A 26,317-nucleotide genomic window follows, 5' to 3' on the forward strand; every position below is an offset into this window, starting at 1 on the left:
CGGTATTGTAATATGATTCGTGAACACGCTTTTAACAGGGGACTAAATTTTATTCTATAGCATTATGCCAACCCAGTCATAAATGTGCAAGATGAACTAGCAATTTGGAACACACAAAATGCTGTCGATGTCGTCTCCTCCACGTCTGCAGTGCAATGTCAGCACTTTCCAGGCAGACATGTCACGTGATTAACTCCATACATCCTGGAAACAAGTTATGCAGGTGCACTCGCTCACTTACGACGAAAATGATTTACAAACAAAAAAGTACTCAACAATCTTATCATAAGACAATATGTTGAAAATGAGGATTTCCAACATGCATACTGTTAATCACAGTTTTACACAAATTGTAAGACAAAGCTTTTCCATGTCTGAATTTTTTGGGTTTGAAACTCGAAAGCTTAGTGAAATAACTTTCACTTACAAATTTGTAAATGAGTAATTTCTTAAAATTTGTTTTTGAATATGAAAGTCAACACTGCAGAGTAACTTCTTCTGTATAGCTTGCAAGTAAAACTCGGACAAGAATTATTTACAAATTATTTCTCTCAATATGGTATTTTTTCTCCACAACAGTGATGTTGAACTTTGGAGTTTGATTTGATTGGTTTGTTGCATAACAGTGCATAACAGAAATTCTGCTTGTACTAGCTGAATGAATGATTCTCTTTCAATGGTGTGCATAGAGATATAAGCACATTTGAGGAAGTATTTAAAAAAGATTTTGTTGATCGTTGACAGCTCTACACTGCAGTCATGCAGAAAAGCCAGCCTCTATGCGTTGACAGTTCTCACTTTCTTGTATGGAATACAGGTATATTGTGTTTTTGCTGACACGGAAATTCAAATAACTTTGACCTTGCTGTAGGTGAATTCAAAACAGGAACGGCCAGGCTTGGAATACAAAGCATCATGGGAATATTCAAAGGTTACCAAATTACGTTGGAACTGAGCACAAATGTTCCATTCAAGAAGAAACAGGAATTGAGAAAAAAGATAACAAACAATGATGGAATAGTGAGCTACATCATCACAAAGAAGGTGAGAAAGTTATTTTCAATCATCAAGTCACCATTTTAGCAGAACTTAAACTTCAATCCTAGGGATAAAGCATATTAATAAATATATTATCCAACATTTTCTGATTTCAGATGATAAAATGAACACTTTATGGTTTTATATGTACAGTTTTACACTACTGGCAGACAACAGTTTTGGATTCCACAAATGCCATTATAAATAAAATCAGGAACTGTACCTACACATTCGTGATCTTGACATTGTGGTCAAAAGCATGGATTCAAGTGTGACGGGACCCATTGATAATTTAGAGATATTTTATGTATTATGCAAGCATGACTTCATCTCCCCACCCCTGAACTTAGGCCAGTGTGCCGCCACTGGAATGGTTATGGCAGATTGATGGATTGTAGTTATTCACATTAACTTCAGGAGTCTAAAACTAAGCTGTTTTTAGCTGATTGGCTGTTTGAAAGGGATCATTATAAATATGAATGATATTCAGTCAACCAATAAGCAACATACACTGTAGCTTCCAAGATGCCACAGATTGCCAGATGAACTTGATAAGACATGGCAGTATGCAACATGTATCACTGTTATGTGTTGCTTTAGTTTCACCAGAACTTTCTGCATGAATTCACTCCTTTAAGCTTCATTTGTTTCATGACACAATGAATTATATATTTGTTCATTTGTTCCTGGTTTTTTAACTGAATGTCTAAAATTACCCATGGATATTCTTCAAATAAAGATATTTTGACACAAATTCAGTCCTGACATCACAGATATTTTCCATCTGCATCGTGCAAGCCTTCAGTTAATTACTGTTTTTGCATTTCCTCAGAAAGTCATGGCAGAGAACACATTTGGTCTGAAAATCCTACATTTTAAGAAAAAATACCAAATCTAGATATCTCCAATTGACCCTATAACATAAACATCATTGCATATTTCAATATCACAGTTGATTTTTTCCTGTCTTTACATGCAGAGTAATTATCTTGTTGTGAGTAATCCAGAGAAAGGGGACACTTCCTTCAAAATAAGACAGGCAGTAAAATATGGTATTCCCGTCGTATCCATGGATTTCATCCATGAGTGTGTGGAAAAAAACTTACTACAAGATGTGGATCCCTACATTGTGTACGGAGCAACCAGATCGGGGGAGTTCAGTTCAGGAAAGATTGTTGGTGAGTGGTAACACGTAGGACTTTTTTCAATTACTCGCATGAAAAGTTTATAAAATATTGCACTGCTGATAACTTTCAATAAATTTCACTCCCAGAGCGCACAAATTTGCATATGAAATGTATGGTGTAGGTGTGCAAATTTGTGACGAGACTGAAAGCAGAAGAAAATGTTTACATAGCAGGAAAAGATCAAACATTTGGTATTAATTTTTTGCATGTAATTTGTAGGATATTTCACGCAAGTGATATGGTACCAACTATTTTTAGAAAATTCAGTATTGCCCACAACCACTTCATGAAAAATATTCACACTAAATGTACACTTCTAATTCAAATTGAGGAAATAGTCATTTATCAAGGTTTTTAGCTCATATTTGGTTTTATATATAAATACCAAAAAGAGCTTATATGATGAGTCTAAATGTCTGTATATTTGTGGGTATGTGCGGATGTATGTCCGTCACACACAAAGGCTCCCATACCGCCAAAGCTACCGTCTCAGTATTTGGTGTACAGGTAGATGTAGGGGTTGAGATGTGAATTTGTTCAAATGAACACATCAGTGTCAAAAATGTGCAAATGAGGTAAGAAAAAGCGAAATTCTGAAACAGGCTTGAAACAGGCTTACTCCACTGACTTGAGTCATTTCCTGTTATTGTCATTGAACTGTTACATATTAACAGACCTGCTCAAACCATAGACAGTAGAGGGGAGGAAGACCGTCAGTAGAGGGGAGGAAGACCGTCTATGGTCAAACTGAGGCAGTAAGGGGGCTAGCTGCCTTTCTGCTATGCATGTTGCTAAAGTTGACCTCCAGTACCTAAAGTTTCAGACCTTAATTACTTTTGTCATTCTTGTTTTTCTGGTTTAAATATTTCTTGTTGTTTTTCTGGTTGTACTGTGCAGAAATCATTGTCATAACATCAACGTAGAATTTTCCTGCACTGAACAGATAGAAACAACATTTATTGTTGATCTTTGGTACCCATACTGGTATGTACCAATTCTGATCAAATTTGAGCGACACCGTATAATTGCGGTATTTTTCTTCATATTTTTCTTTGTATACAAAATAAGTTTGATCAAAAAGACATCCTGGCATTTTTTTCTTTTCTTTGTCTGATCACATTAAAGAAATATTGTTGGTAGGGACACAAAGGAAAAAAGTATACATCCCTTTTCCACTTTTTTCAGAAGGCTATATATTGCATTATTCTAAGCGTATTTTGGAATTTTCATCCTTCATAGACTCTGTTACTTTCCTGTAGGATTTCACAAAATAAATTTTAAATATAGCAATTATTTAGTCAGCAAATAAATTGTGTTTGTTCTTAATGCGGAAATCTCAATTTTTTGCACTAATTAAATATTTGCAAAGGTGATGTTTACAAAATTGATTAAACATTGTTTATAAAAAATTTGACACTGTGGCAGTTTTGACCTCATCTATCCGGTTGCCATTTTTGGTCTCAAAATTGTAATAGTGTACCATATTACGGTAGTGTACAAAGTTTATGTTCAGGCCTGATATTTAGACTCTGTTGATTTGAAGATAATCTATGAACTGTTTCCTTTTCTTTGCTGAATAGTGAAGAACTAAATTTTATATCCTATGTCAGCCACAGTGAAAATTTAAACTTTGAAAGGAACACCGTCAAGAAATGAGCTTCTGGTTGGATGTAGCAAATATCTGTCAGAATAAGTGATCATTCACTATGGTAAAGCAAATAATTTTCATGAACAATGGCCGTTAAGTGTTATTTGCTGAAATACAACTACAGCCCAAGCCAGAAAAACAAACTGTTACTTCCACTGAATGACACTACGTATAGCAACACTCAGCCTAAAAAAATGATATTAAAATGGCCTATGAGTCATTGAGTTTAGGTTCTGTATCTGTCTATCATTGTCTCTCTGTCATGCCCTGTCTCTCTGTCTTTGTCCCGCTGTCACTTTCCACCAAATGTCAAACTGACAAATATGCAGTGATATCTTTTGGTTCATGTGCAATGAAATAGGAAACATGTTCACTGTATCTTAAGCCTGCCATAAAGAAAATAATAAAAATTCATTGCTTCTCTTTCAGCTAATAAACCACAACAGCAACTTGATGGAAAAAAGAAAACTGCTGCACCAGTATTTAATATAAACAAAATAAAGTGAGTGTTTCAAGTTAATATTTTATTTTCTATATTATGAATTCATGAATTATGCATATTTGTATTTTGAAGCTGCAATTTTTGTCATTTTTGGTAAAAAAATCTTTAAAAATCTTCTTCAACAGTGATAGTTTTGATATTTGGTATACAGGTTTATGAGGATGATCAAAAAGTGATATATTGAAATTATATTGAAATCTGCAATTTTGTAGTTTTGGGGCAATTTTTGCCATTTTTGGTCAAAAAATTTGTTTTCTTTAAAACTACATGTCTGATAGCTTTGATATTTGGTAGACATATTCTTAGTGGTGATCTTAATGTGACATGCTCAAATTATGACGAAATGTTCAATTGTGTATTTTTGCAGCTATTTTTGCCATTTTTGGTCAGGCCACTCTGAAGTGAGCTGTCAAAGATTTCCACCTTCTTCATCAACACATGTCACAAATAGTTATTATCTACATAACACAGCAACGCTATATTGGCCACCAGGCTGCTTGTCAAGATAACGTTGAATTTATGAAAGTAGGCAGTGTGGTCTTTAATAGTGGTAACGCTAAGTCCGTGGTCAAAAATTGTCATTCTGTTTTTTCACCTGTTTTTAAATCACAATCATTTGTTTTTCAATCAAATCAGAGTCTGGCAAGACGAACATGAAGGCTTTCTATTCCGAGAAGAAAGTTTTGAAGTTGCCAAAAGCGTTGTCCTGAAGGTCAGTGTTATCTGGGTCTGTTTTTAATCCTGTTAACGGAATGTCCAACGGTCTAATGGTATGGCTTTTCATATGCCATATAATGTTAGCAGTGGACAGTGATTTCTCAAGAACATTTCACTACCTTTGTCTTCAATGCAGTGGAATGGTTACTTTTACCAATGTCTGTAAATGATTTTTTGTACCCTTTTAAAGCCTCTGTAAGTTAGAACGTGCCTCAGTGACAGATATTTAGATTCTCAAATTTCTATAATTCTTTTCTGATCTACTTCTTGTGGGGGCTCATTTTAAAGGTTTTGGAAAAAGTAAAAATTTCACTGTCTTAGTTTTTCGAAAATCCAAAATTTCATTTTTCCCCATAGAGATAACACAGTGATGGCAGCCATTTTGAATTCAGATATCGCAAAATGTTGGGTAATTTGTTTCGTTAGTTCCAAACTTTGCATGTTACCCCCAATTTTTATTGTTGATCTGGTAAGAGAATGGTTGAAAGTTTCATTTAGGAAATTTGAACAAAAGTATAAGTCTCTGTCTTTTGAGGCGCATGAGTCAAAATTGATATTTTCAACTCAATCATGTTGATGTTTGCCATGTGTGTTTCTTGAGTCGAAGTGAAGACAGAATTGTTCATTTTGTTGCAATACATGTCTTTACTACATTTACACATAAATAACATTTGTATCTATTATCAGTCAATTTTTGGCATAATTAGTCAAAAAGATGATTGATGTGTGTATGCATGTACTGGCTCAGTTACGCAAAATGTGTTTGCAATTAATTATCTTGCCCAATTTGTGATAAAGTGAATGTCTAGTGTAAATAACAAATCAAACTAACTGATATTATATACTGTATTTGTATGATTTTAGTACCCTGGTTTGGGAACATGAAATGGGCATAATTGTCAGGGAGGCTTTATTATTTATGGCCGGGAAGGGTGGGGGTGGGGGGGGAATGCCTGATGCATTCTTTAACTTTGAGTGTCCCTTTCCTCACATGCCATCTTTTGAGAACCCCCTTGCCAACTCAGAAAGTTTTGCATTTCCAACTGCCATAACAACACACTCATATGCCCATGCTTGAATACATAATACCCGGTATATATATATATATATATATATATATATATATATATATATATATAATATATATATATATATATATATATATATATATATATATATATATATATATATATATATATACAGTTACATGATAATATCCTTTCACCTGCCAGACGGTATCACTTCCCAATCTGCCAAGTCAGTTAAAAACAGTATTGAATCAAAACCATATGTATTTTCACCCCGTTGGCTTGGTTTGTTATAGCAGCTTTAGTCTGTAGAAATCATGTTTAGAGTGCACCTGTCTCCAAGGACCTTCAAATCTTCAAGTCTTTGTTAAAATCCACCATGTGGGACATGTTTTGCTTTACTGGTTGTAACCAACTTGACCTGGTTGTGAAATACAGACATAGCAAGAAAAGGAATATAATATTTACACACACATCTATATATGTAATACACACACTTACGTATACCGGTATAACAGCTCGTGCAGTAGGCTTCCAAAGGCTCACTGATACCGGTATGTGTTAATCAACTGCAGTACGATAACAAAATTTTCCTTGACTGCCTAGTCAAGGAAAATTTGACTAATTTTGCAGTTTTCAAAGCACTGTTGGTCAGTTGATAATGCAAGACTACATCAAATAGGAAGACAGATTTTGGTTGTGTTTTATCATTGACTGGAATCCTATTATACAAATTGTTAGAAAACTGAGAAAAAGACAGGAGAAGTAATGTTCTGTGTGCTGGAGATACATCTTGTTCCATCCTGGGTTCCAACAATGAAACCACAACCTAGTGAACGTAGATGCAGAGTTTTCACTCACCGAGGCTTGCTATCAGAAATGAAGGTAAGTTTAAGGGTGAGACTGAAGGATGAGTCCACACTGAACCACATTACAATTCAGCTTGACTCTAGAGGGCACATTCCAATTTTAATAGGGCTGTTCACAACTCAGACATTGTTCTCTCATTAATATGCTGAATAAATATTTGTCCGCATTTCCAGATTACGCTTTTGAAAATTACGTATGCAAGAATGACGAAAATACATCTTTGTAGGTGACTACTAGTGTAACAATGAACACTAAAAGACATTTTCACAATTCAGATTACAAGCTGCAAAAACAGCCATGCATGCATTGATAAATTTGTCTGCATTTCAAGCAGCAGCGTCAGATGTCGCATGCTTACAGCTATATGTACTGGTAGTAACAAACCAGTAACCATGAACAGTGCCATTAGTAAAGAAGGCACACTGAGACAAACTTATTCATTACCATATAGAAAGATGTACACTCATATGGTTTACCAAATTTGGACAAGATACTTAAAGTGTGCTGTAATACTGATTTGCTGATGGAGCTAATTTTGGTTAGGAAGACATCAGATTCTTTAGGTTTTGTTGTGAAATATAGATCAATTTCATGTTCCACAGAGTTAATAGTACTCTACAATAGGTCAAACCTGGAATTCTAACGGACACTGAGGTAAAAACAAAGTGGTGTGCACAAATGTGCACAGAAATATGTGTATTTCCATACACGTTTGTATATATGGGTTTGTTTGTATGGTACCACCAGCACGTGATCTCTTAGATGTACTGAGTCTGTAGAACATATTGCATCCTTTTTATTCTGCAGTAGAATCATTAACAGCAGACAGACATATAATTTTCAGTTTTAAATCACTATTCTCTGTATTTCTCATATCTCATCCAATGTACAGGATAAAAGTGCTGGAAAAAGAGAGTATCGTTACACACAAAGTGCAGATGAAGCCCTACAATGTTACATTTTTCTGTACAACCAATTTACCAGATATCCACACAACATGGTTAAAACAACAAAAATTCTTTCCAGAAAAATTGGGTCTGACAACTTTCAGAAGGTAAGAGGTGATGTCATCATGCAATGAAAAATGTATTCCTAGTTTGCATATAGCACTTGGAAGGATTCACCAAACCCAAATAAACTTGCTACATATGGTGATAATATGACATCAAATCAAGTCCAGCAATTGTTATCATTCAAGGCAAATAAATAACCAGGTCAAAGAAACAAACAAACAAACATAACTACAAAAAAACCTGACAAAATCAATAGTCCAATCTTGAACCACTAGTAAAGTGGTGGTACCAGGTGTCCGGAGTGGATAAGCATACCCCGCTAGCATGCTACACCCGTCAATGATTTGACAGCAGTGAAAGAAACTTAGGATTCTAATTATAGCTTACTACTAATTTGTACAGTGTCACCTAACAATTTTATTCATTGAAGCAGTGCATAATGAACACTCAACATGAAGCTGATTACAGCAATTCTGATGACGGTACAAAAACATGGCATTGATATCTCAGAAAAGTCTATATTTACAAAAAGTGCAACATATACTGAACATGGGACTGTGTTCAGTTTGTATCTTGTTAGTTCACTTGTTAACTCAGCTTTAGCTATTATCATAATAATGTCTGACCGACTGTGAAATTTCAGCGGAAAAACATGATTAAATTTGAAGAAACTTGAAATGTATATTGACGAGACAATGCGTTTGTTGTAGAGAAAGACATTTTGCATTTTCACTTCGGCTAACTTTCAATTTGCATATTAATAAGCTTTTACAATTTGGCGTATGAAAGTTACAGGACTTGACCGACGGCAATTACATTTGCTAGATAAAGTGACAATTCAATGATATCACAGCAGTGAAAGAAATTAAGCATTTTCATTTCAGTTGATTACTTCTTTGTATACTCAACAATTTTTCAATTGAAGCTCCACACAATGAATTTAGTTTGTGAAATTGATTTTATAGCAATTTTAATGAAGTTACAAAACTCATAACAATCAGAGAAAAGTATCAATTTACAGACAACTTGCAATATACTTAAACAGGGAAGCATTTACAGTTCATATTTGATGTTTTAAGTTTTGTCTTTCTAGAGCCATTTCACAGAAATTCCAGGACTGGTTTCCAGTAAACTTAGCACAAGGGCATTGTACCGTGAAGTACAGATGCATATTAATTGTTTTATGTGATATGGTGGCCACTTTCATTTTAATTTTTGTCTGGCTGGAGCCATTATTTAGATATACCAAGACAAATTTCATTTAAACTTGGCACAAAGGGTGCTATGATGGAAAGGTACGACTGTATACCTACACTTACAAGTCACACATTTGTGTTCAGCCGTTACTGTAAAATCCAATCAAATACCTATGCTACAGGTGGGGACTGTGTCATTTAAAGTGTGACTTGTTTATCTTGAAAAGCTCCCCCAAAGATATTTTTATTGATACCAAAGAGTAATCATTGCCTTGCATTCTTCATGAAAATATCTTTTTTGACATTTTGATGATTTGATAGTTTCAAAATCGGCTCAGAAATTTATGGTAATATTGTGATATTTTTCTGCATGTGCCAGATAATGTTGGAAACAATAGAAGTCAAGAATCTGTTGCCAGGTGTTTCTAAACTTGTGGAAGATCTTTGGCAAGAAGCTGTGGGCAAGCTGGATGAGATATTGTTGCAACCAGTCGCATCATTGAAGCTTGGAGATGTAAGTACCCAGAATGCAGTAGGAAAATTGAAAGTTTTGGATTGAGTAAACACAGACAAAGGCAGCCATTTTGAATTTCAAATTCACAAAAGTATGAGTCATAAAAAAAAACTTCCTTACATTCCTGTTATCAGCTGTAGTGCAATTCTTCCTTCTTGGATATAAAGTTGAATTAATCTCAATCTTGGCGATATTAATCTCTATGGCCCTGAGTGTGGTTGAAGACCAACGTTGTATGGTAAAAGGGTCAAAATGTGCGAGGATCAATATGCCATATGACTCTGGTCTGCACAACCTGTATTAGGCCTGTAAAGGTTTTATCATATATCCTATTGAAACTGATTGTCTGCATTTAGTTTCAAAAAATTACCATTCTATAAGGTGTTGAAACGCTTTTGACAGTGTTGCGTACAACTGGTGCGGAAAGTTTCAGTACTCTGAAACACAATTGTATTCACAAACATGTAATGTATACAGGTGAGAAACTAAAGCATGGTAGCAAAACTTAGAATTTGGTCACATAATTCACAGAACATTCTTGAATGTGCTGATAGTACAACATGAGCAAATTTTAGAATTCATATAATCTATGACAAAATTATAGAGGAAGATTATTTTTTTCTCTTTTTTTAAGGTTGAGAAGGCTGAAGGTATACTTCTACAGTTGAGAAGGGCTGTTGACAACAAGGCTAGCATATCAGATATTGCCAACCTTTCCGTTCAGTACTATGCAATAATCAAACACAAAGGAAATAATAACCACATAACAGATAAAAGACAGATTGCCCAGAAACAGGATCTTTGTCAGGTAAGGATGTTTTCATCAGTTTGTTACCTAATTGTATGTGACTTTCAGTATGGTGATCCAATACGGTGTCAATATGGTGAATTCTTACAGCTAATAAATGAAGGTGAAAAATTTTATGAGACCTATTATAACGACTACTTAAGCTTTAAGGTGAACCCAACCAATATTTTAATCTTGGGTTAACAAATTAATTGAAATTGAATGGAATATTTGCAAAAGAGTGATTTCGAGCAAAATACGCTGTGGTGGGTGCAGAGCTTCCTTATTTTCAACGTCTGTTTTGAGGAAATCTTTCAAAAATCACTGTTTATTGAAGGAGCTTGCTTTGCTACATCTTACCAAAGGGAAACATACCGGTATTGTTTGCTTTATTTACTTAATAGTACTACATTTGTAATTCATTTTCTGAATGAAATAATAAAAATATTATCAAAATTTTCAACTTCTGTCCCATTGGTTTCTGTGTACTCATAGTGCAGCTGAGTTGACAGGTGATTATTTTGATTTGGCCAAAATAATCATTGCCATAATTTTGTTTGTGTTTATACTTATCAAGGATTCAAGGTGGGCTTGTCATTTATTCAAGTACATGATATGTGAGAATTTGACTGATAGTAGTCTTTCTGCATTGATAACATGTTATTATTTCAACTCACAGCTTATCAGAGATGTTCTAAGTGTCAGTGAAGCCACAAACTGGTCTGTTTTAGGCAGCTCTGAAGCAAAGTACAAAGCTCTGCGATGCCGCATTGAACATCTGGTCGATGAGGATGATATAGAATATGAACGCATTAAAGATTTAGTCCTTTCCAGCCAGTCAAGGTTTGTTCATCTCAATCCCATAATTTTGTGTCACAAAGGTGTTTGCTTTTTATTGAAAAAAGTGTATTTCTGTAAATAGATGGCTTTCAGATTCTATGCATACAAGCAAGACACTGCCTTTATAAATAATTACACCACACTGTACCAGTAACTTATCACTAACTTTGAGTTTTAGTTTTTTCACTGCAAACGTGCACTGCCAATACAATAGTCAAAGTACCCGATAGGTTTGTCACTCATTGCAGATATACAGAACCATTTACTTGGTCATGTATTGCCCAACACCCCTAGCAGTTGCGCCACTCCATCAAGTCATCAAAATGTAGTGATTTATCTTATTATTGTAAAATAAAGGGATGTACTTAACTGTTTATTCAGTTTCATGAGGTAAAAATGGCTGGGATGGCAAATGTCTCTCACAAAAGTTTACTTTTTAGTTTGCTCATGTCTGGCCAAATAGAGTCTGGGTAATAAGAAAATATGACTGATACCATTGGACAAACTGCGTTAATGTAGGTAAATGTTGGATCAAAGTTTGTATGCCGTATATTCTTACTAAGCCGTGTTGGTCTACTCTGCCTTGCTCAGTGCGCCACCTGTTAAGGTAGTTTGAGCCTCGAAAATGAAATACTTAAAGTTTTGCTCAAACTTTCCTCAAACAAACTTTTAACCATTCTCTTTCAAAATCTAGAAAAAAATCGGGAGTCACTGTGCAAATTTTGTTACTAGAGAAACAAATTACTCAATATTTTCTGATATTTAAAATTCAAATTGATGGCCAACCCTGTGTTATCTCTATGGGAAAAGTAAAATCCCAATTTTCACAAAACTAAGCCGGTGAAATGTTTATTTACTCCATAAGCTCCAAAATTAGCCCCCGCAAGTGGTAGGCGAGAAGAATATTGTAAAAGTTTGAGAGTCGGAATATTTGTCTCCTCGGCCCGGCATGTTCTACCTTTATTGGCAGCATGTGCAATACCAGTACATCTACATTCCTCACCAGATATAAGAGTCTTTTTAATATTTTACGTTGCATCTGTGCCATGCAAATTCCATGTTCACATTGTATTTCATCAATGTTGCATCAGCAACTTGGATTAATTATCTATGTTATGTATTAGCTTAGATGTACACAAGAAAAGCTTCAGTTGTCCACAGTGCACACACAATATCAGACAAACAATTTGTCATGATGCCTGTGCCAGTATAGTATTGAGAATTCAATCTATTCATAGTTTTCACACAGTTTTATAGATGTATGTTAACACTACAGTACATGCATGGAAGATGTATTTTTAAAGTATCTATATTTTTCAACAGTGACAGTGAAATCAAAGTGGAGAACATTTATGCTGTCCATCGTCCAGCGGAAGAAAAAGTGTTGGCCAGAAAGCTAGGATATTCCAAATACATGTTCCATGCATCAAAACCAACAAATTTTGTTGGAATTTTATCAAGGTAGGAATATTTTTCCAAAGTTGTCAAACATTGCTTTAAAAAAATGCAGCCATTGTGTGATGGCTTAGAAAGTAATAGCCAATTGGTTGTTTTTAAGATAAAGTGTGGAAGACAAATTTACTAAATGCTGAAATCTTATTTTCCTGCAGAGGATTGCTCCTACCAAAAGTGGTTGTTGATGACTTTGGTGGAAAACGAACTGATCCCGGAAAGTTGGGACATGGCATATACTTTGCTGATTCATCAAGGTACAAAAATATCGGATGAAAAAAGAGAAGGCTTTTTTGATGAAGTATATCAGCAATAAACCGCACCCAGTGATGGTATACAATGTGATTTTGACCAGTTCATGACATAGCAAGTGCATACATGGTATGTCATGAAATGGTCAAAACCAAGTGCTATACTGTCGCTGAGTGTGGTTTATTGCTATTATATCATAACAGTACTATATTGAAATTCTGGCATGGAACATCAAAGAAGGATTTTGCTCTTGCTGAGAACTCACATGTGCCAACCATGCTTTATCGGGAACATAGCGTGGTTATTTTCACATCTCGACCATACAGGTTGCTGTGTTTGTGCCATCAATATATTGATATGATATAATTGATGATATAGGTTTAAATTTAAATTTACGTTTTACATCTGAACAAAACTGTTAGAGAGATCACATTTTCCATCAATAGTTAAAAATCTAAGATGTAAACTTACAGTAGGATTACAATATGATTTGACGGGACACCAGGCAATCCTACAACCCTATTGAAGGAATGTGGATAGGGAAATTTTAAAGTTATAAATATCTGTGTTGATGTTCAACATCTTACGATAACTGCTACCTATTATGTACTTACTGACCAGGGCTTCATTTTCTTGTTGCTCCTGTGCAACTCATACAAAATAATGCAACAAAAATAGATAATATAGATACAATAAGCAATATGATGCCACTACAGGGATCTATTGCTTAATTGCCACTCACACCCTTTTTAATTTTCTCTGCAAAGGCTAAAATTATAACTCATAAACTTGAATGGTAAACAGTCAAGTTCATTGCAGACCAGTACCTTGGACTATTTTTGAATTATTATGATTTTAATCTCATCAAGAAGTCTCTGCATTTCAGTACAAGTGCTAAGTACAGTTTTGTCAGTGAGGTCAGGGGAACCCGCTTTATGCTGGTCAGTAGAGTTGAACTGGGGCAATGTAAAGATCTGTACAAATCCGATGCAGACATGATAGCTCCTCCCAATGGATACAACAGTGTGCACGGCGTCAAGGGAACAGACCAACAACCATCAGATTTCAAGGTAAGAGTGGAAATATCCATTTTTAGCTCATATTTGGTTTTGTATATAAATACCAAAAAGAGCTTATATGATGAGTCGGTGGCGTCTGTATGTCTGTATATTTGTCGGTATGTATATACGGATGTATGTCCGTCACACACAAAGGCTCCCATACCGCCAAAGCTACCATCTCAGTATTTGGTGTAGAGGTAGATGCAGGGGTTGAGATGTGAATTTGTTCAAATGAACACATCAGTGTCAAAAATGTGCAAATGAGGTAAGAAAAAGTGAAATCCTGCAAATGTGCAGGAGTGATGGCATGCCAGTAAGAAACAGGCCAACTCCACTGATCTTGAGTCATTTCCTGTCATTGTTTATGAACTGTTACATATTAACAGACCTGCTGAAACCATAGACAGTAGAGGGGGGGGGGAAGACCGTCTATACTCAAACTAAGAGGGGCTTGTTTCTGCTATGCATGTTGCTAAAGTTGACCTCCAGTACCTAAAGTTTCAGACCTTAATTACTTTTGTCATTCTTGTTTTTCTGGTTTAAATATTTCTTGTTGTTTTTCTGGTTGTACTGTGCAGAAATCATTGTCATAACATCAACGTAGAATTTTCCTCCACTGAACATATAGAAACAACATTTATTGTTGATCTTTGGTACCCACACTGGTATGTACCAATTCTGATCAAATTTGAGCAACACCATATAATTGCGGTATTTTTAGGATACTGTACTTGATTAGCGCACATATCAGTTATTTGCTGCTAGTCACTTCATCTTGTTCATGATAAAATTATTCACTGAGTTATGGGGGCTGATTCTGAATAATGTTGGAGTTCACCACTAGTATGCAAAGTTTCAAACTTTTTGGAAGACTTTTGCACTAACCTCTTTCATACAATAATGATAATACTACTATCTTGTCATCACCAATGTAATATTGAAAAGTATGAATGTTGGTCCACACAAATGTAAGTTTTTATATTCATCCACCATACATTTAAAATTTGAAGTTTAAACTTTTGCTAGTACATTTTGCATGGAAACTTTAACCTGTTCTCCCCCTATGTAAACATATTCCTCTCTCTCCATGTCAATGGGTTTAGGCCAAACCATGGTGGTGAAAGAGTTGAATGAGATATATCTTTTTTGTAAATCATGCCTGGAAATAAAAAAAGTTAGCATGTCAACATTAGACAAGTACTAAAATATTTCAAATTACTAATATTGCTATATGCAAAAAGACCACTTATCTTTTGGGATAACTGTCTGAGGTCAATGTGACTATCTGTATTTCTTAAAAACAAAATGATGTGCATCCATTGTCTGTTCCATTTTGAACAAATTCCCCACAGTTTGCATGTGACAAAAAAGACAGACTGTCATTTTTGAAGTGATTTAACCAAGATATACATTCCACTTTCATGTTTAATTCATCAAAAATTGACAATTCACTATCTCTGTCTACTGTCGTTGAACAGTAGTGTCTACTGTCGTTGAACAGTAATAGGGCCTGGAAAAGTGTCTAGACCATGGTTATTATGTACATAACTGATTTGAATCAGTTTTATGGTTCAGGTACTGCTTTATAAATGTCTAATGTTCATTATGCAATTCCCAGGGATGTCAATTTGTGGATAGGGAAATGTTCAATAGGCATAATCTTTACAATTCAGATAATTTGTCTTGATACCCTGTAACTGTGTGTTGTTATACACCTGTGTCTGTAACCTTTAGAGTTTCATCGTAGAGTAAGTTTCAGTATCAGAGGACACTGAATCCAATAACTTTGACATGGAATACAAGAACTTGAGATTGTTGGACTCTATGTGACTTTTGACCTCACAGTAACTTTACATCAACAGGGGAAAAAGAAGAGAAGATTTTACTTTTTTTTTATAAAAAACATACCGGTACTACTTAACATTCAGTACTTAATGCATAATGGTCAGTCCAAAACCTGTGAATTTGAGTGAAATTATGATGTTGAACTACAATTTCTACGACATGCACTGTGCTGTGCCAGTTGAAGTTTCATTTAGTGCTTTTACTCTAGCAGACATGATAAAGGCACTCGCAGTCTGCTCATGATCACACGATGGGAATCCTTGAAATACCATAATTTGGGCTTTTTATGGTAAAATTGGAGTGAAAAGGTGTATAATAATAATGTTATTCATAAAATAGCATGATTTGTCTCCTTGTACATTGTATGGTAATGTTATCAGACATAAATCCCAGTATTTTGTGAAATGCCTTGTTATGTCACGTAGCTTTTTACAGAACATGCATGGCTTCTTCTGAGAGACTACTAAGTGTTCTTAATCAGAGTCTAAAGTATCCCATTCATATATCAAGATTTATCTGTTGAAAACTGAATCCTTTATCTACTGCTTGTGTTTCAGGATGATGAGTATGTAGTGTATAACACAAACCAGCAGATGATGCGATATTTAGTTGAATTTACAGTTCCTGGTGATGTCATCAAATCAGTGCCTTCTGCAGTGACACAACAAAGTAGAACCAGTGAGACTACTTCTTCAGATGATGAATCTGATTCTGAAAGTAGCATTGATGATTCTACTTCAGATGTCAGTGATGATTCTGGAATTGGTAAGAATAAAGATTGCATACATATTTCTTTTAAGTTAGAACATACCTTGGGGACAAATAGTCAGACTTTCAAATTCTTTCAAATTTCTACAATTTTTTTTCTGATCTACCACTTATAGGGGCTAATTTTAAAGCTCTTGGAGAAAGGAAAACTGTCATCGTGTTAGCTTTTCGAAAAATTCAAAATTTAATTTTTCTCCCTAGAGCTAACACAGGGATGGCAGCCATTTTGAATTTCAAATATCACAAAATGTTTTGTAATTTGTTTCGCTGGTTAAAAACTTTGTACGGTGACCCCCACTTTTTATTGTTGATTTGGTATGAGAATTGTTGAAAGTGTCATTAACGAAAGTTTGAGAAAAATTTTGAAATCTTTCATTTTTAAGCGCAATATACTACCTTAATGGTTGAACATGCCTTGACACATTAAGTGTTTTCCACAGCTTGGAAAACAGGGGGGGGGGCAACCATTTTACATAACAATGCATAATTTGCATATTCTTTTGTTGTGTAAATAGTATTTTTCTATACAGTCATTAACATATGAAAACATTGCTCCAAAACAGTAGGGTAGCCCACCCCTTAAAATACCCTTTTGGAGACCCCTGCACATAGTTTAAACTTTTGCAGTTACTTTAGTCCGGGAAACTTTAACTCAGTTTCTTTCATATGACATTTATAAGATCAGCTATAAACTTAGTTGTAATGGGAAAACTAAATTTTTTGTTTTCTCAGAAAATGAGACAATACCAACATTATTTACTCCAGTGGCTTAAAAATTAACTGACAAAGGCGACACATCAAAAAAGTATAGCAGTGATTTGAAAGTCTGAAAAGTGCTGTGTGGGTCCATGTTACCTTGGGGTAGAACATGCATCTCACCAAATCAAGAACATAAATCAGGGGTCGCCATGCAATGTTTGGAACTAGAGAAACAAATTACTACCTGTATGGATATAGAACTTCAAATTTGCTGCCATGCCCTGTGTTAATTTTATGGGAAAATACAACATTTTTCGATATTTTAAAGGAGACAGTGAAAGTGTTTTAGCTTCAAGAGCTTTAAAATGAAAGAATGGTAGACTAGAAAAAGTATTAAAACAATTTGAGAGTCCACATATCTTTCTCTGAGCCACATTCTATCTTAATGCTGGACTTTCTCACAGCCCCTGGTTTGCTACACAATATGTAGTTACTGTATCATATATTCATACTGTGATATGTCCTCAATGGTCTTCGCAGGCCAGCTCTATGCCAACTGTGTAGCAACACTACCCCAGCTTGTTGAGAGCCTGGCTATGGTGAGCTCAAAATCAGGGCAGGAAAAGACCACGCTGTGTACAGCCAATGTGGGACTTTAGAGAAACTGCTTTAATTTAGTTAGTGCCTCAAAATTGAAATACTTCAACCTTTGCCCAAACTTTCCAATAAGGAAATTTTAAATCCCTCCATTTTGAAATCAAGAATAAAAATCATGGGTAACCATGCAAATTGTGGTAATAGAGAAACAAATTACCCAATATTTATGAAATTCAAAATGGCTGCTAACCCTGTGTTAACTCTATGGGCAAAAGTGAAGTCACCTTGCTGAAAGCTTTATTTACTCTGTTAGCTTTGACCCTTTGAGCGCCAAAGTCAATTTCTATCGCCTTTATAAAATGTACCCAAGTCCAATTTTTTCAAATTTTTGCCAAAATTTTAATGAAAAACTGTAGTCCATGAAATGTGATGTCCGTTTGGACCAAAATTATCAAAAAAATTACAGAAAAATTCATAAAAATTGTTAAAATGTTGCACTAAAATTCTGATGTGAAAAATTACAGCACTTAAAAGGTTAAAATGAGCCCCCACATATGGTATACCAAAACAGAATACTTAAGTTCCAGAGTCAGAATATCTCGTCCCAGGGCACATTCTGCCTTGATACATGAGTGATAGTATATCTCAATTATAAAAAGTTCTCAAAAATTTATGGAAAAGTTGTGGCCCTTTGACATTGAAGAAACCCTGTAGACAACGTAATTATACTGAGTTATTATCAAACATGAATATAAAATTTGTAAAAGGTTTTCAATCTATAAAGGGTGAGGTATTCGTATATGTGAAGAAACAACACAAAGTCTGTTTTGCTCTAAGAATTGGCTGTGAATGTTATTTTATTCTGACAAATCTCTTTATGTCTGTCAGACTTGAATGATGTCATGAATGTGACTGACCCTATGTCAAAGGTTAAACCTGGCTTGATTTCAACAAGTGACACACCGGTACCCTTGAAGTCTGTTCATGTGAGGGCTAAACTGATGGATCTGGTTGCACAGGTAAGTTTTTTACAATGGAACAATTCAACTGAGGATTATTATAATGGATTTACTGTGAGCAAAGTTAGTCAGGTCAGACATCTTCAAGTATGTTGCAGGGCTAGGATCACTTTACATCATTGTTACTGGTCTTTGAGACCACAAAATACTGAACGGATTTGCAAATCTTTGGCATGTACTGATGGCTCCATCTACCACACAACAATTTCCAAATGTTTACAGAATCAGTTCAGCTCACTTTAATAAGAGATTAAATATCCATATATGGATAATGAAAATCTCTCAAACTACAAGAAGTGGAAATGATGATTCTAGATTATAATCGATGATGGGTGTGAAAGGGTGTAGAAGGCTTTGACATTATCAGCTGGTAAACTGTTCCAAGTGTTGTTCATATGTGGACTAAATGAAAACCTTTTCTAGTCAGCCGAGACAAAGGCTTGAACACCAATTTCAAGGCATATACTCAGGTTATTGCTTTCTTCATCTGAAATGAAAGGCTAAATAGGTCGATAATGATACAGGTATCATTACTGAAAAATGGTGGAATTGTAAGGCATATATACTTTGAACATATTTTTGTATTTAACAATTTTGTCAAAGTTGTCTAAGTTGTTAGACACAAATTTCTGTCAGACTCAATTTTAGCTGCATATTGCAATTCAACAAGCAGACAGCTGAAACTCTGAGTTGCACCAATAAAGACAGGTGCAAGACAGAAAAATGTCTCTGTTGTTTACATGATTTTTGTTTTTGCAATAATTTTTTATTGAAAAAAGACCAAAGAATTTAACAACGAGGTTATAGAAAAAAATATAATATATCTCTACATGATGATTTAATAAATAACTTTTCTTCTTACATATCAACATTAAAAATTTTCGTCCCCTTCCTTCGCAGGTCATCGTTATGCAAGCATACTTCAATGAAAGTAAGGACCCAATAGAGGCAAAATATGTCTTTCCGTTGGATACTATGGCAGCAGTGTGCGGCTTTGAAGCATTCATAAACGGCAAACATATCATTGGTCAAGTCAAAGAAAAGGAAACAGCACACAAAGAATACAAGGAAGCCATAAGTAAAGGGCATGGAGCATACCTCATGGATGAAGAAACTCCAGTAAGTTAGGGCGTCTGAATACTCTGCTTGTCTTTAATAGGGTGTCTGAAACTCTGCTTGCCTTTACTCTTGACAGATAGCTTGTATCTTCATTTATGCTACGTTAAAATGTAGCTGTGTGTCTCATAGTTTATGTGTCAGTGTGCCTGTCTGTCAGCATTAACACTTTCTAGCGCTTTGTACAAAATCTGTATATCTTTCATTCGCTCTCTCTTTCCTCTTCAGTCTCTCTGTCTCTGTGCTTTTCTCTTTGTGAAAAGTCATCCATTGTAAGTCTTTCTTCCTTTACCAAGTGGGCAGAACCACAAGAAAAATATTATTACATGATTGAGTTGATGTCCAATGGATAGACATTTAAGAAATTACATAATATGACCTATCAGAGTATGTAATGTAATATTATATGTATCATTAAGGTAGTATTACCTCAAAAGTGAAAGACTTAAACTTTTGCCCAAACTTTACTCAAGAAACTTTCAACCATTCTCTTAAGCAATCAAGAACAAAAATAACGAGTCCCTCTGCAAAGTTTGGAACTAGGAAACAAATTATCCAACAATTAGTAATACCGGTATCTGCAACTCAAAATGGCTGCCATCCCTGCATAAACTCTATGGGGCATGAACATTTTTGATTTCAAGAAAATTATGACAGTGAAAATTTTCTTACAGCTTTAAAGTGAACCACCACAAGTGATAGATTAGAATAGGATTGAAAAACCTTCAGACTCTCAATCTGTCCCAGACGCATGCATTCAACCTTAATTATTCGGCTGACTACAATTTTGTTCATTTTCATCCTCTGCAACTAGGATGTTTTCACAGTGAGTGTTGGAAACCTACCACCAATGGCAACGGTCCTGATCAAGATTACATATGTTACAGAACTCAGTGTGGATGGAGATAACATCTTGTTTCAGCTGCCAGGAAGTGTTGCTCCCTGGAAAAAAGACTCAGCACTTTCTCAAGAAACTCAGACAGATGTGAAAACTGTGAAGGTAGAGAAGGAAGGACAAGGGTAAGAATTCAATAAATTTATTTAGCATTATGTTCCATATCAAAATGCACATATACTCACTTTTACAGTCCTTAGGGTATTGTTTAATTTTATTTTATATTCCTCCCCATTATACACTTTTTGTCCCAAAAAAATTGATGGTAGACAATTGATATCAGTACTGACTCTGTTTGACTAGTTCAAAAGTTATTGTCTTTGTAAAATTGTCTTTGTAACTGTCAGTTGTAAAAAAAAAATTGTATGACCATATTTTGAGCAAAGAACACGTTTGTGTGTCATTATTTATATCCATGATGAAAGGACTAAATTAAAAATCGTCACAATAAAGTATTTTACTCCTTCAAGACAAAGTAAACTTTTGTTTAGTGTAGGTTAATCACAATGTTTTCCAAATAATCGGTGTGAATTTTTTCATGAATAGTTAGCAGAACTTCTTAATTCAGAATGTAGTTGTGGGTTTCATGCGCTGTGAAGTCCAAAAACCATCCACTTAGGCAGAATTTTTTTTTATCTTTTATTAAAATATATGCTTCAAAAAACAAAACGTTTGCATTAACATCAAGTTCGTATTCAAATAGCAAGTTAATTACATTTATAATAGGACTGTATGAATTTCATTGGATATTTGTACATTTCAGAGTAAAGACTGTATTTAGTTCTACAAGTGAGCTCATATTTTAGTAGACCACCAATTGCAATATTTTTCTCCATTTGCCAATACTTGTGAATAGTCCATTTTCCGATCAGTATAAGAAAATTAACAAAGTTTTCATCATCTTGAGAAAAATTATTCATACAACAATAAAGTACAATGTGTTTTTCTTTTATGTACATTGGCGTTTTCAAAAGTTTACTAAGAATACATTCTATATTATTCCAAACAACTTTAGCAATTTGACATCATAAAAATTTGTGTTCGAGGGTATCTACCTGCTTACACACTTTACAATCCATTGACGTTCTCTTGTTCCAAAAGTAGAGAAATTTATTACATGGAATAATCCGTTACATGGAATAATCCACCCAGGCAGAATTGTAAATCGCATTTTGAAATTCAGGCACAAGTTCCAACCATAATAGTATGATGACATGTGTAGTTGTCACCATATGGTGATTGGTTGGGAGTGAGTTTTGCCGTAACAATGAGTGTGAATATGGTAGTGATGAGAATTTCTGACCAATCACAAACAAGCTTACAATGATGGATTTCTAGTGGAACCAGTACCTTTTATTACATATCACTGTGGCATCACAGGGTAGTTTCAGTTCCCTTTCTTGATCATCTTAACAATTTCACCACCCGACTATGGTTTAGCCCGGTGAAACCCATTGTTACCAAAGATGATTGTTGACCTTTAACTTGAAAATGGGGTGGAAAGGTTACCAATTATCTGCTCACACTTTAAAATCAAGAACTCAATGCAAGCATGTGGTAATGGGTTGATAGACACAAAATATCAATGCTAGATCCCAGAATGTTGTAATCTGTGGTATACTGAACATTAAATTGAATCTCCACAAAACACAGAAACTGTTCCAAAACATACACAGGTGTGGAAACTTCAATTTTGCATTGATATTTCTCAACAGGGATCTGAGCATCCAAGCTTCTGTTGAGATGCCATTTGACATCAGAACAATAGAATCACCCACTCATGAAATCAACATCAAGGTATTTGATTTATATGCCATTTTCTTGTGTTTTTCAATAGATTTTGAAGCAAATTTAATAGCTACATGAGAAAGTTTTCTACAAAGTTACGGTAGTTTGTGCCTCAAAATGAAGACTTAAGCTTTTGTCAGGCTCTCCTCAAGCAAACTGTCAACCATTCTCTTTCAAAATCAAGAATAGAAATTGGGTGTCACCATGCAAAGTTTGGTATTAGAGAAACAAGTTATCTTCCATCAAATTGGCTGCCATCCCCGTATTTACTCTATGGGGAAAACAAAATTTCTGATTTTCACAAAACTAAGCTGGTGAAAACTTTATTTAATCCATAAGTTTCCACATGAGCCTCCTCGAGTGGCAGGCCAAAAGAATTATTTTGAAATTTTTAGAGTCTGAATATCTTTCCCAGAGGCACATTCTACCTTAAAGCTCCACTAGAGTAACTCTTGATGTATTTTTAATCCTTTATTTGTCCTGCACGTAGAGTACAGTTTCTCATTTCTACTCCAAAAGTCATGTGTAAGTGCTTTGTGTTCAACAATACAACTCAGCCTGGATATGAGTAATATGCGATGTCACTGGTATTGTTATCATTGTGAATTGTAATCACAACTTTAATTCATTTTTCCAGATTCATACAAAATGACTTTAATAATGAATCCAACAAAAATGTTTTTGCACTTAGAAATAGACATCTTCCAGTACGTAATTTGAATATTTTAATGACACATTATTTTAATGCGGATTCCGAGTGTCATCTGACCTTTGACCTGACTATGTCTCACAGCGCACTGCCAGCAAAGCTGTCATTGAACTTGAGAAGAACTCGACCATGGGCGATGGTTTCCAGCTGTTGATTGGACTTGCTGAGATCCATGTCCCCAGGATGTGGGTTGAAAAACATCCAGATAAGACTGATAGTCAGGTAAAATGTTGTATTGAAGAGGAAATCAATTTAGAATTGGATGAAATGGCTGGATCATGTACTTGCATTGTATAGATATCAGCAGAATGAGCCATTGCTATCAAATGAAGATACAGCTTTATTGTCTTCTATGGCAAAGCTGGACCACTTGAAATGCAATGGGGGGGGGGGGGATGAAAGCAATCTTACTTTCGTCACACTGAAAGTAGTTTTCATACTGTCAAATTTTGGTAAAATTACAATTTTTTTTGCAAAAGTCCTTTGAGTAGGAGAGGGATACATACTGTATATTAACCTATCTATGAAGGGTTATCAGTTTTCTTAGCTTGACCAGTTGATTGGCAAATATGTACTAGTTATGTATTGCACAGTAGTGAGAGTATGATAAAGAATTGGTTGAACATCAACCAAACAAGTGGTAGTCACATTGGACTGACTTTGATGCTTGTCTTGGGGAGACAACAAATTATAAGCATTTGCTGTATCCCTGTGATCATGTTCAAATCGTGCACAGGTAGTTAGGCCGTCTTTTTACATGCCATATCTAGTACATGTATACATGCAGCAATGGGGACATAGGATAGCAGAGAGTCCATATTTATGTTTAGATAATTATGTACATGTATTTGTACCGTTATCTGTGTGTGTTTGTCCATTTCGTGCTGAGTTAGTATTCAGTGATTGTAGTGGGTATGTGTCACTTTGCTGAATAATCACCCACTTACAGTATTTTGTATCTCAGTGTCTTCCCATGGTATATTCACTCATTACCACTTAAAGGCGGAGCTTACATTTTACTTGTCAAGATATGTCATAAATAACACTAACATTGTACCATTGGTTGTATTATTTTCCAACACAGGCGTGTATGTTGACATTCTACGCTGAGTTTGAAGCAGACAGCATAAATGGTTATGAGGTGGTCTTTTTCTTGGATTTGTCAAATTCAATGCAAGGAAATTCACTCACAATGGCAAAGAAGATACTTATGTTGTCGTTGCATCACCTACCGGAATGCTGTACCTTTAATATTGTAATCTTTGGCTCAAGTAAGTTGTTGCAGCTTGGCTTATAAACTTTTCTGCTCTCAACAAAGCAGGTTTTATCAAAAAAAGTTACTCTCTGCTGCTGTTACGGTCTTTAGTCTTTAAATTTCTCTCCACAATACATTTCATAATATGAGATGCCAGTGGTGAGACAGTACAAGCTTGCCTTACTGAGGATATTTGCATGAAGGCATGCTGTGTATTCTGTGGTGTGTTGGCACCTGGAGTGATCACGAAGAAACGAAATACAGGAGTAAAGCTTTCAGAAATGTGATATTTTGTATTATTAAAAAGTACATTAAGCGTTGAAATCTTCCCGGCCGAAAGATGTTTCTTTTTTTAAGGTGTATGCACCTCGAAAGTGAAAGACTTAAACTTTTGCTCTAACTTTCCTCAAGGAATCTTTTAATCATTCTCTTTCAAAATCAAGAATAAAAATAGGGGGTCACCGTGCAAATTTTGGTACTAGAGAAACAAATAACCCAAGATTTACCGATATTAGAAATTCAAAATGGCCACCATCCCTGTGTTAACTCTATGGAGAAAAATAAAATTTTCGAATTTCGAAAAAGTAAGCCGGTGAAAAGTTTTCTTTCACCAAGAGCTTTAAAATGAACCCCATATGTGGTATATCAGAAGAGCATTGTAAAAGTTTGAGAGTCCGAACGTCTGTCCCCGAGGTGCGTTCTACCTTAAGTATAATAATAATAGCTTGCATACCGTCATTTTCGTTTTGCTTATAAGATACTTGTTGTTTACAAACAAAAGTAGTTTGGGGCACAAGAGCTCATTAACATAAGATTATTGTATAATGTTTTCTGTATTGCACTGCAGTGCAAATACCAATTGTACGTGCACTATTAAAAAGTACAGTGAGCGTTGAAATCTTGCAGACCGAAAGATGTCTCTTTCTTTAAGTAGTATAATAATAGCTTGCATACCGTCATTTTTGTTAGCTACTATAGACTATAGTCTATAGAAGCTATGGGATGGGTACCGTCCGGCGTCCGTCGTCAGTCTGTATGTATGTATGTATGTATGTATGTATGTATGTATGTCCGTTTGTGAGGCGTCCGTCCACTCAAATATCTTGAGAACCGCAGTACTTACTGATTTGATATTTGTTGTGTAGATGAAAAATACGATTTTGAAACTATTTTTTTTAACTTTTTGATATTGTTGAAAATAGGCAAATTAATGCCAAAAAAGGTGTTTTTGGTAAAAAATCTTCTTCTTCATAACCGCTGGTCAGACAGCTTTGTTATTGGTATACAGGTCCCTAGGGGTAACCCAACTTAGACTTGTTCAAATTGTGATGAAATATGCAAATCTGTATTTTTAAGGAATTTTTTGTCATTTTTGGTCAAAATTTGACTTACATTGTATGTAATTCTTGTACTGTATAAACCCTATCAATTCACCCAGAAAAAAATAATTAATATGATTTTAAATAATTGAATTAATTAGGAAATCATCAAAGGCAAAATAATTTTAGTGTAGAATTATCA

At 35.0% G+C, this 26,317-nt stretch overlaps 1 protein-coding gene across 1 annotated transcript in view; it reads left to right on the plus strand.

Moving 5' to 3' along the window:
* Positions 1-26,317, plus strand: part of LOC139142971 (protein mono-ADP-ribosyltransferase PARP4-like) — a 39,712-nt gene that overhangs the window by 91 nt on the left and 13,304 nt on the right. The window contains exons 2-20 of the mRNA XM_070713165.1: positions 818-1,044; positions 2,018-2,216; positions 4,303-4,375; positions 5,012-5,087; positions 6,862-7,005; positions 7,883-8,044; positions 9,579-9,713; positions 10,348-10,521; positions 11,180-11,343; positions 12,664-12,801; positions 12,951-13,049; positions 13,931-14,114; positions 16,508-16,715; positions 18,903-19,033; positions 19,934-20,152; positions 20,964-21,169; positions 22,760-22,841; positions 23,626-23,763; positions 24,626-24,812. Of these exons, the coding sequence (XP_070569266.1) occupies positions 916-1,044; positions 2,018-2,216; positions 4,303-4,375; positions 5,012-5,087; positions 6,862-7,005; positions 7,883-8,044; positions 9,579-9,713; positions 10,348-10,521; positions 11,180-11,343; positions 12,664-12,801; positions 12,951-13,049; positions 13,931-14,114; positions 16,508-16,715; positions 18,903-19,033; positions 19,934-20,152; positions 20,964-21,169; positions 22,760-22,841; positions 23,626-23,763; positions 24,626-24,812 (2,848 nt within the window). The 5' untranslated portion in view covers positions 818-915. The remainder of the gene's footprint in view (positions 1-817; positions 1,045-2,017; positions 2,217-4,302; positions 4,376-5,011; positions 5,088-6,861; positions 7,006-7,882; positions 8,045-9,578; positions 9,714-10,347; positions 10,522-11,179; positions 11,344-12,663; positions 12,802-12,950; positions 13,050-13,930; positions 14,115-16,507; positions 16,716-18,902; positions 19,034-19,933; positions 20,153-20,963; positions 21,170-22,759; positions 22,842-23,625; positions 23,764-24,625; positions 24,813-26,317) is intronic.

The sequence above is a fragment of the Ptychodera flava genome, chromosome 10 (genome assembly GCF_041260155.1).
Source record: "Ptychodera flava strain L36383 chromosome 10, AS_Pfla_20210202, whole genome shotgun sequence".
NCBI classification, from domain to species: Eukaryota; Metazoa; Hemichordata; class Enteropneusta; family Ptychoderidae; genus Ptychodera; species Ptychodera flava.